At 63.4% G+C, this 10,321-nt stretch overlaps 1 protein-coding gene across 1 annotated transcript in view; it reads right to left on the bottom strand.

Moving 5' to 3' along the window:
- Window positions 1-1,044: 1,044 nt before the first annotated feature.
- The window catches only part of LOC310884735 (uncharacterized protein), a 75,107-nt gene continuing 65,830 nt past the window's right edge, over window positions 1,045-10,321 (bottom strand). The window contains exons 41-68 of the mRNA XM_083806898.1: window positions 10,046-10,099; window positions 9,767-9,820; window positions 9,465-9,572; window positions 9,323-9,376; window positions 9,014-9,121; window positions 8,293-8,346; window positions 8,114-8,167; window positions 7,868-7,921; window positions 7,416-7,469; window positions 6,770-6,877; window positions 6,560-6,613; window positions 6,361-6,414; window positions 6,081-6,134; window positions 5,841-5,894; window positions 5,679-5,732; window positions 5,454-5,507; window positions 4,912-4,965; window positions 4,005-4,058; window positions 3,865-3,918; window positions 3,644-3,697; window positions 3,543-3,560; window positions 3,324-3,377; window positions 3,126-3,188; window positions 2,700-2,865; window positions 2,231-2,337; window positions 2,036-2,116; window positions 1,604-1,792; window positions 1,045-1,404 (exon numbers count right to left, since the gene is read on the bottom strand). Coding sequence (XP_083663024.1) covers window positions 1,255-1,404; window positions 1,604-1,792; window positions 2,036-2,116; window positions 2,231-2,337; window positions 2,700-2,865; window positions 3,126-3,188; window positions 3,324-3,377; window positions 3,543-3,560; window positions 3,644-3,697; window positions 3,865-3,918; window positions 4,005-4,058; window positions 4,912-4,965; window positions 5,454-5,507; window positions 5,679-5,732; window positions 5,841-5,894; window positions 6,081-6,134; window positions 6,361-6,414; window positions 6,560-6,613; window positions 6,770-6,877; window positions 7,416-7,469; window positions 7,868-7,921; window positions 8,114-8,167; window positions 8,293-8,346; window positions 9,014-9,121; window positions 9,323-9,376; window positions 9,465-9,572; window positions 9,767-9,820; window positions 10,046-10,099 — 2,070 coding nt within the window. The 3' untranslated portion in view covers window positions 1,045-1,254. The remainder of the gene's footprint in view (window positions 1,405-1,603; window positions 1,793-2,035; window positions 2,117-2,230; window positions 2,338-2,699; window positions 2,866-3,125; window positions 3,189-3,323; window positions 3,378-3,542; window positions 3,561-3,643; window positions 3,698-3,864; window positions 3,919-4,004; window positions 4,059-4,911; window positions 4,966-5,453; window positions 5,508-5,678; window positions 5,733-5,840; window positions 5,895-6,080; window positions 6,135-6,360; window positions 6,415-6,559; window positions 6,614-6,769; window positions 6,878-7,415; window positions 7,470-7,867; window positions 7,922-8,113; window positions 8,168-8,292; window positions 8,347-9,013; window positions 9,122-9,322; window positions 9,377-9,464; window positions 9,573-9,766; window positions 9,821-10,045; window positions 10,100-10,321) is intronic.

The following is a 10,321-nucleotide window of genomic DNA, read 5'->3' as shown; positions in this document are numbered from 1 at the left end:
TGACGCGCGGCGCGGAGCGCTCCGGGAGTTGTAGTGCCCTGCCCGGCCGTGCCTTGTCCAGCCGTGCCCGGCCGTGCTGTGCCGAGCCGTGCCGAGCCGTGCCTTATCCAGCCGTGCCGTGCCCAGCCGTGCCCAGCCGTGCTGTGCCGAGCCGTGCCGTGCCACCGGCTGCATTTTTCCTTACAGGCAAAGAGCTGGCACTGGAGTTTTCAGGCTGCATTCACTGCTTGAAATAACGATGATGATAAAAGTCTCCCCCCTCCCCCGTGCTGCTTCTTAAAATCCTGCCTCAGCAGCTCCCCGCTGCACCGAACACCCGCGTTGGGGTGGGCTGGGGCAGCACGCCCAGGGCGCGAGGCGAGGGGTGGCTGGTGGGCGCAGCTCTCCTCCAAACCCGCTGCTGCTGGGCAAACCAACCAACCGACCGCCCTGCCTCGAAGGGGAGAAACTGGACTTAGCTCACAACTGATTTTTCTTCCTTTATTTATTGCGAAGCTGGCCAGAAGCTCTGGCTGGGGTTTTCCAGGCGGGGTGGGTGCACCCAGCACCCTGTTACAGCACAGCGCAGATCCAGCCTCCTCCCGGGCTGCCCAGGGCTGCGGTGCTGGCATGCACCCAGTCTCCTTTCCTACCCCTGCTGTGCACAGATTTCCTCTCTTTTTGCTGCAAGGTTTGACCTCCCCCTGCCGTGACACCCCCACGCACTCCTGTGGCCAGCCCTCGGCTGTTAGCAGGAACGGATACGGGACTGGGACCAGCAGAAAGGGGGCACCAGGCCAGGACCGCGCTGCAGGACAGGGACCACGGGGCTCCAACCCCCGCTGCTGTGCCTTATGGTGCCAGGGTGCTGGTGCTGAGTGTGCCCATCTCTGTGTGAGCTGCAGCCCCAAAATGGAGCTGGGGCGCGAGGGGACGAGGCTCCAAGCATTCACGTCTCTCCCCAGCAAAGAGAAGCCCATTGCTCTCCCCTCTTCCCACTCTGGTAGCATTTTTTCCTTTTGTTTTTTTTCTTTCCTGCTCTCATGATTACATGATTCTCATACATATATATATAATATATATAATATATATAATTTATAGAGCAATGACTTCTGTAAACAATGTTCTTCTACTTCAGAAGGAAGTGTAGTCCATGGCACACTGCAGCTACAGACCCGGGGGGTGGGCCCCGTGCCCCCACCTCCGCACGCATCCCCCCCCAGGCCGGGCTGTGGCTGGGGAGGAGGGTCTGGTGCCGCGTGGGTGTCCCTGGTCTCAGCTGAAGCAGACGGGTCCCACTGTGAATCCGAACTGGTGCGAGGCGTCGCCGTTGTGGAACACGGCCAGGTCCCGCAGGGGCAGCAGGGAGAGCTCCTCGGTGGTGAACTGGAAGATGGTGTCGGTGATGGAGGACTCGTTGTCCAGCTGAAAGGAGGGCAGGCAGTGCTGACACCACGTCCCCCTACCACATCCCACCCCGTTCCCCAAGCCTGGGGCAGCTTCCCGGGGATGCTCTCCCATCCCAGCCCACCGAGCCCAGCCAGGAGCTCTGCTCGGAGCCCTGGGCACGCGATGCACATGGAGAGTCTGGTGCTTCTTCCAGGCTCAAGCCCCCCCAGCTCACCAGGCAGCCCTGCAGGGTGGCTGCGTAGCTCTGCTCCCGGGAGTCCGCCAGGAAGAGGATTTCCTTCTCGGGCTGGGGCTGGCCCCGCTCCGGGGCTGGGCTGCAGGAGTAGGAGACCTTCTGTGCGGCCAGGCGGCTGTGCAGCCGGAGGAAGCGCAGCTGCACCGCGCTGGCCCCCGCGTACTCCAGCTGCAGAGGCAATGAGAGAGAGGGAGGGGTGCTGGGGGCTGCTTGCAAGGTCCGTGCCCACCACCCTGCCCCAAAGACAGGGCAGGACGCAGCCCTACAAAAGCACAGCTCTGAATTTCCTTGCAGAGGGAGAAGGTGATGCTTTTTGCCACACAAGGGCAGCAGGATCCCCTGGGCCCAGGCATCCAGGAGCTGGGAGGGCCCCAGGGGAAGGGCTTCGTGTCCCCTCGGCTGGGCACTCACCAGAAAGCCCCCAGGCAGGGTGCTGAACCACTCGAAGGTGTCCTCGGAGGCATAGGTACTCAGCCAGGCCTTGATGGGGACCTGTGGGGACCGGGGACCATGTCCCGGTGTCCCAGCAGGGGTTGGTGGCACCGTCAGGTTGAAGACCCGGCCGTGCCAGCCCACGCAGGATGGGGGTGACCCGTGGGGCCGTACCTGGTTGTGGATGGGGGATATGCAGGTCTCACCCCCTGCCGTGAAGTTGCAGAAGGCCAGCAGGGCGTCCCGGGGGCTGCCCTGGTTGGGGTCGATGTAGTAGTGCCCTGCGGGGATGCAGAGCGGGGCTGGAGGCACAGGGAGGACAACACACGGCTGCCATCCCTTCCCCAGCTGCAAACCCACAAGCCGGGGATGTGCCGTGTTCTTTCCACTCCTCATATCCACCCGCACCCTGCTGTGCGTGCACGCAATGCCCACGAGCACCCCAACACACACAACTCCTGGTGTTGGAGCTGGTGCAGGAGGACATCCTGCATGGAGGAGCTGAGGATGCCCATAAACCCTGCTGAGCTCATCCCCAAATCCTCATTCTCCATAATGGCATTTATAGAGGGAATCCTGCCCCCCTGGCCCTGTCCTAAAGGGCTGTCCGTGGCTGGGGGACAATGCAGGGTGTCCCCTGTACCGTCGGGCAAGCTGGGGTGGGCCAGCAGCAGCTCCTTGCAGGTGGCCGCCGGGTTGTCCTTGGTGCCATCGGGGTGCTCCACCAGCGCTCTCAGCTCGCGGCTCAGGGCCTCCAGCAGAGCCCGCGCCACGGTGCGGTTCAGGCGGTCGGAGGGGTGAAGGAGGTGCTGGAAATCACGGGGAGAGAGCCCAGCTCCTGTTGGCCCCACCTCACATTTTGGCCAGGAGCACGGCCAAGTGCTAGGGGAGGTGTGGGGTGGGCAAGGACCGATCCTGGCTGGGTGTGGGAAGGATTAACCCATCTGCGGGCTCTGCTCTTTGTGCAGAGGGCAGCGATGGGACGCGAGACAGCATCACTGTCCCTTTGTCCCCAGCAAGCAGCAGGCACCAGAGGCAGGAGCCCCAAGCCCCACGCAGCGCCACTCACCCGCAGCTCCTCCTTGGACAGCGTCAGCGCGGGGCCGCTGGGGCCGGGGGGGCCGGCGAGACCCTGGGTGACAATGACACCGGTGACGTGGCAAGCCCCTGCCACCCTCGCAGCTCCTCCAACTGCACCAGCACGGCCCGTCCCCATGGCACCAGCCACCACTTTGGGTCCCCAGGGGACGTTGGTGGCTTTGCTTACCGGCGGTCCCGGCTTGCCCCTGGGTCCCGGCTGGCCCGGGGAACCTTTCAGCCCCTGCTCAAAGATGAGGAGGAAGAGGAAGGAAAAAGGCGAGGTGGTGACATGCTGCCTTGCGTCCCCAAAGTGGGCATGGGGCTGTCCCACACCCCCAGGACGAGGACAGGAGGGGACAGTGCCCTGCAGCAGGGCTCACCCCACGCCCGCTGCCCCCGCACTCACTTTTTGTCCCGACAAGCCCTGGAAGAGAAAAAGCAAGGAGGTGCCTCAGCGGGAGGCTGCCGGCCCTGCAGACCCCCGTGTGCTGGGGGCGAAGGACTTACCGGCTTCCCGGGGAGCCCAGGGAGCCCCCGTGGGCCAGGGGGGCCAGCGTCACCCTGCGGAGGGACACGGGGACGTCACACACGGCCCCAGCGGGGCATCTCTCAGCCCTGAATCCTTATTACCAGCCCCTTCCCAGGTTGCTTGTGTATTTTGCACAGAAGGAGAAAGAATTCATCCCGAACACAAACACCTGCCCCGTCCGCACCCACCCCACAGGTACCTGCAGTCCCTTGGGTCCCGGCCGCCCAGGGATGCCTTGGGGTCCTTGCTTGCCCTAGGAGACGTGGAGGGGTGTAACATGGGGGTGTGACACAGGGGGTGACACGGGGGGGGGAAGAGAAGCACAAGCCCTCCACGCACCTTGAAGCCATCGTCCCCTTGCTGCCCCAGGTCACCCCTGCTGCCCTTCTCGCCCTAGGAGAGTCAGGGAAAGAGTTGGTGGCCAGGAGGAGGGTGGAAGTGGCCAGGGGCACCACCGGGGGGGGGACCCTGCCCCGGAGACCCTGCTCTGGTCACTCCTGTGGCCGTATTTGATGGGGTGGGCACAGGGGGTGCTGCCTGGAGGCAGGGAGGTGTCTGCCTGGCCACATCTCCCCAGCGCAAACAGCTCCCAGCCTCCAGCAAGCCGGGCAGGCGGCTGGGGATGGGAAATTCCCAGGTCCAGCCACCTGCAAAATTTCCGGAAAAAAATAAAAATAAAAAGAACCCTTCCATCTGTTAGCTCATATCGCTTGGGGAGGAGCAAGGAGCATTTTCGTCCTCTGCTCAGCCGCAAAGGCAAGCCTGGGAGTGCTTTATCCCAGAGTAAAATATTATTCTAGGAAAGCTCAAGGAAATGCTTGGAAAAACTCAATACGAGGAAAAACTCAAGGAAAATAAAGAAAATCCTGTGTATGCTGAAGTCCTGTGGGAAGAAACCCCCCCGGAGCACACCCCAGCAGCTCCCTGCAGCCCCCGCCTGCTGCCCCAGCCCCCGGCCTTGCCAAATGCCCTGGCCCTCAGCTTCTGCCATTCAGCTTGCGATAAATTGAAAGCTTCATTTCTTGCTGCCTTTCACTTCCCGAAGGCTGTGAGCAGCTCCCCGCCCCCAGGGCCTGCTTGTCGCTCTTATTTACGGCCTGGAGGCTGACGGAGGGGGCGTGAGGACGCGCGGGGCTGCCTGCATCAAGGACGCTGCAGTCCTGGGCTTCAAGGAGCGGGGAAGGGGTGGAGGCACCAGCTCAGCGCCGGCCTGTGCCCCTGCTCGAGCCCCGCACACGTCACCCACCTTGGGTCCTTTCGGTCCCGGGTCTCCTCTGATGCCCTTCAGCCCAGGGATGCCCTAGGAGAGACGAAGCGACACCGCTGGCCCAGCACAGCCCGCTGCCAAGGAGGGGCCTCGGGAGCCACAAGGGCTGCGAGAATTTGGGGTGTTTTTAGGGACCTCGAGGCATTCCTCAGCTTTGATTTTCCCTTTTGGCAATCCCTCCTCGCCTCCAGCAACTCCTGCTATAAACACGGGTCAGGTCCCCTGGCTGGCTGCAGAACATCCTGCCTTCGTTTTCCTTTTGGTGCCATTTCCAAAGCTGACATTAATTATTATCATTACTATTTAACCGGAGAAAATGCAACTCCCGACAATCAGAAAATAATCTTGGCCATTTTTTTGGCTAACACTAAGCTGGGAGGAGAAGGCAGGACGAGAGCTGTGCAGCACCTGGAAGCCCCGCTCCTGTTAAGGTCCCTGCTTTGGTTGTGGGGGGCACCCACAGGGTGCAAATGGGGAGCAGGGGGCACCCCCAAACCTCACTGCTCAGCACCAGTACTTACGTATGGTCCTTGTGGGCCCTGGGGCCCCGCCAGCCCCTCGTCACCCGGGTGGCCCTGCAACGCAGAAGCGAGAGACCCTCTGCTGGGGCAGGAAGGGACTGGGAGGAACTGGTGGGGGACAGAGCCCTGGCTGTGTGCCGCGGTGCCCCTCTATCAGCCCGTCCTTTGGGCACAGCCAAAGGATTCCAGAGTCAAAGGCACCCAGAGCACCCCTGGCCACCCTACCTTGGGTCCGCGGGGGCCCCTCGGGGGCCGGTGGCCTGCCTTGCCTCGCTTGCCCTGGGGACAGGAGACTGCAGACTCAGAGCACAGTAAATGCACCGCCCCCACCGCCTGCGTCCCCCTCCCCATCAGCCCAGCTCTCCGCCAGGACGAGCACGCCCTTACCCTCCTGCCAGCTTCTCCAGGGACCCCTTCTTGCCCCTCGCGCCCCACATCGCCCTGGGGAGAGAAGGGAGGAGCTGGGAGATGTTTTGGTCACCAGCACCGGGACATCTGAGCCTGGGGCGATGCCGAGCAAGGGCTGCCCAGCTCCCGGAGATGGTTTCTCCCCAGGGACCATGGCTTGGACCCCCCCACTCTGTGCTTCCCCCTCAGTGCCCCCGTGCAGGACACTGCCCGTGGTACCTTATCTCCTTTGCGACCTTTCTGCCCTTGGGGACCAGCTTGTCCTGGAGAGCCCTAAAATCCCAAAGGAGAAAGAAACCCCCCTGTAAGGGTGCTGGGACGTCCCCACACTGCTCTCACCCACACCGGGCACAGGAGCAGGGTTTGAGCTGAAGTCTCTTTGGGGCAGTGTTTCGGCAGGAGCAGGAGCACCTGTGTGGGGATTTGCTGCATCTCCAGGAAATCCCGGCTCAGCCACCCGCACCTGAGAAGCACCAGCACGGCCGCCCCAGCCCCTTACCGTGCGCCCTGGTTTTCCCGGTGTGCCCGGCTCCCCTTTTGCACCCATCAGGCCCTAAGGAAAAATTAAATAAATCAACCCAGCTCCGAAAGACAGGCTTCGGGACCTGTGCCCCAGCTCCTCGGGCAGCCCGGTGAGGTCCAGGCTGCAGAAGCTGGATGAGGGGAAGGGAGCGCGGAGCAGCAGGACAGCCACTCACCTCGGCGCCGCTCGACCCCGGGGCTCCAACACTGCCCGGTGGCCCCAGAGCGCCCTGGGTTTGTTGCGAGACAAAGCAGGGACCGGCATCAGCTCCGGGCATCGGGGGCAGGCAGCAGGGTGAGGGCTTGTGTTGCTCCCCAAAGGACCCCGGTGCCACCCCCGCCTTTCCACCCCGTGCCTCAGTTTCCCCACAAATCCCACACCTCACCTGCCGGCCCGGCTTCCCCGGTGCGCCCGCCGCTCCTCTGGCTCCTCGGTGCCCGGCGTAGCCCTTGAACCCGGGGCCGCCCGGCTGCCCACGGGCACCCACCGAGCCCTGTGGGACACACGTGCTGAGGGCACAGCCGTACCCGGGCAGCCCAATGCTCGAGGACGGGGCTGCAGGCAAGGTGCAGCACATTGCAGCACCCTCAGCACGTGGCAGCGCTGCACACCGCAGGACCACGGCCGTAACCACATCGTTTGTTTCCCGGCCAGCCCTTAGCGAGACCCGCAGGTTTGCTCTGTGAAAGCTGGAGGAAAGGAAGCCAAACGAACCAGACCTGCTTCGGGCAGGCTCGGGCAACTGGGGATTAAATGCACGGTGGCCACAGCAAATTTTGATAATTTTTTTTAATAGCCCCATTAAGACGCCTTTAATGAGCTGTGGTTCTAGAGGAACCAGGGAAACGACAGCTCATTCCCAGGCGACTGCAGAGCCAGCCAGGGCAGAGGAGCAGGGTCTCTGCGTGCCCCCAGGCTCCTGCCCCCAGCAGCAAGCAGCCCGAGGTGCCCGGGGCTGCCCGCAGGTGCCGTTCCTCCCGTTCCGCGCTGCACCTTTGGAGGGTTTGGCACGGAGGCAGGCCGGTACTCACCACGGGGCCAGGCTGGCCGCGGTCTCCCTTTGCTCCATCGTCTCCTGCAGGTCCCTGCGGTGATGTTGGGGGTTCAGCACAAGCCCGGCCCCACCACGTGCTTCGTGCTCAGGCCCTTTGCAGGCATTTGGAGCATCCCCTCCCACCCGCGGTGCTCAGCCAGCCAAGGGGTGCACGACAGTGCCTGGTGGCACCTGGGTGCCACGGGGACATCGATGTGCTGAGATGGCAGGAGCAGGTCTTGCACAAGGCATCGGCACCCCTAAATGCCAGGCTGGTTTTTGGGGTGGGGGCACAGTCCCCCTGCTGGGACTCAGAGCCTCATTTCTGACCCCCCACCCCGAGCAGTTACGGGGCAACAAATCCTTTGGCTTCAGTTTGTACTAGAAATTGTGAAGCCCTGGTGAAGCCTCGGAGAGCTCCCAGCTCCACAAGCCCGGGGACACCAGTACCTCCAACCCGGCAGCACCAGTGAGTCCATCCCTGCCTCGAGGTCCTGGGTCTCCCTGGGGAAGAAAGGGAAACGCTCCCAGCTCTGTTCCTGGCAAGCTTCTGGCCTTGGAGATCTTGGCTCGAGGTGCCAGGCTGCCCCGGCCCTGGGTCTGACCCAGGTCCCCAGAGCGTCCCCCCACCAGCCAAGGAAAGCAGTGCTTGGGCAGAGCCCAGAACGAGAAGGGCTGGAGCATTGCCCTCCCTACCTTCGCTCCCTCGAGACCGTCGAGCCCTGGAGGACCTCGCAGACCTGTGCTGCCCTGTTTGGGGTAGAAGAAAAACACGGGGCTGACAAGCATCAGCCCTGCCCGATGCTCCCGGTCACACGCGTGTCCCCCGTGTCAGCAATCAGCCCGAAGGGAGACAGGGACACAAGGTGACTTACAGACCGCCCTCGGGCTCCTGCAGGTCCTGCAGCGCCGGTGACACCGACCTGGCCCTGGGACAGAGAGGGGGACGCGCTCAGTGGCAGGAGCTCGGCTGAAGGCAGCATGAAGCAGGCACGCGGCCACTTCCTTCAGGCCAGCAGCCCCTCGGGGACAAGAAGCTGTCCCAGAGGCAATGGTGGTTCCTCCCTCCGTGGCACTACAGGCACACGGGGAGAACAAGACCCACAGACACCACTGGCTGGAGGAGAAGAGGCGCGAGGCCAGACCAGTCCTCCCAGCACACAGGAACTGGGCAGAACTCTGGGTAGCTTGGGCTCCTCGTGGCTCTGGGGTCCCAAAAGCTTTCAGAGAGACTGAAATCCACCTCTGAGAAAGTCGTGCAAAGGCAAAACCCATGAAGATGTGCTGATCTCGTGGGGTCAGATGAAACTCTGCACACCAAGCTGCATTTTTCTGCCCAAAGGCTCACACGCAGGGAGCTGCTCCTCCCCGGGCCCAGCACTCATCCTTTTGTGCCAACGGGACCCAATTTGAGTGCCAGGCCCATGAGACACAAAAGTCCCAAATTAAGGAGATTTGCCAATTCTTAGCATTTTCTGTAGCTCCTGGAGCCCGAAGTCTCCTGCTGGGGGCAAGCCCTGTTCCTGAGCACCCCACACCCAGCTGGGGGAAGCACTGGAGCCCCACGGCACTGGATTACTCCCTCGCTGTACTTGCCAGCAAACCTTCCTGGCCCTTCTCTCCTCTGGGGCCTTTGCCTCCAATTTCCCCCGTAGCAGCTCCTGGTCCGGGTGCTCCAGGAAAGCCCCGAGGGCCAGCATCTCCCTGCTCCGAGATGGAAACAGCGGTGTCACGGCGAGGAGGAGAAAGGAGAAGCAATTAAGTGAGCGTGCCCACGAGGACACGTCCCCCAGGCACCCAACAGGTCCTGGGGACACCCCCTTCCTGCACCCGTCCCACAGGGACAAGCTGGGAGGCGGAGGCAGAGCATGCTGCGGGTGGCAGCACAGAAGATGTGCTCCCCACCTTGTGTCCCCGCGCTCCCGGCTCGCCCGGCTCTCCTGCGTCACCGACATCGCCCTGCCCGGGGGTGAAGCACCATCAGCACCTGAAGCAGCGGCCGTGCCCCATCCCTGTCCCGAGGCAGCCGCAGCCCCCCAGCACAAACCTCCTTCCCCTGCTCCCCGGGCCCCCCCGGTGGTCCTGCTGGCCCCTCGTCCCCTCGCTCCCCACGGCCGCCTCTGACGCCCGGAGCTCCGCGGGGTCCTGCTTCTCCCTGGAACGGATGAAGACCACCAGGGTTATTCTTAGCCGACTTCTCCAGCTGGCGCTGGCCCTGCCCATCACTTACCACCATGCAGCCCCCTCCTCACCCCCAGTTTTCCTTGCACCGGGTGCTAAAGCTTCAAGAGGGCCCTGCTTCCCCCTCTCACACCCAGGCACGAGCACGCTGGAGCCGTGAGGACTGACCTGCTGCCCCTTGGGCCCCGGCTGCCCCTCTGCTCCTGGTGGTCCCGGTGGTCCCTGCGGAGGAAGCACATGGCCAGTCCCTGGCACACCTCGTCCCCACTGAGCTCCAGGGCTGGGGATGTTCTCCTGGGCAGGCTGCTGCCTCCACTCCCCCCCAGTTTCCTTCACCCCACGTTGCACAAAGCCCTGGCCCCACTAGCACGGACGCAGCCTCACCCTCGGGCTCTAGCTGAGGGTCGCCAGGAGGCGGGCAGGGTGTGGGGTGTCCCTGCCACCTACCTGCTCGCCATCCAGCCCGCTGACACTGGCGTCCCCCGGATCTCCCAGGGCACCCTGCCAGGGGACACAGGGACGTGAGTACAGGCAGCCGTGATGTGCTCACAAGGCTCATCTCCCGCCTTGCATCGATCCCCGTCCCACTAGCACAGACTGGGTCCAAACCAGGACAAGCGCGTTTGGCTGCAGCCCAGGAGAGGGAGCACCCCTTGTGCCAGCACAGCCAGCCCTGCCGGGTGGCTCCAGACCCACAGGGCTGGCAGGGGGGAACCAGGCCTC

This window comes from Anser anser (genome assembly GCF_964211835.1).
Source record: "Anser anser genome assembly, chromosome: 21".
NCBI classification, from domain to species: Eukaryota; Metazoa; Chordata; class Aves; order Anseriformes; family Anatidae; genus Anser; species Anser anser.
The sequence above is the reverse complement of the archived record's forward strand: the minus strand, read 5'-3'. Positions and strand labels throughout refer to the sequence as shown.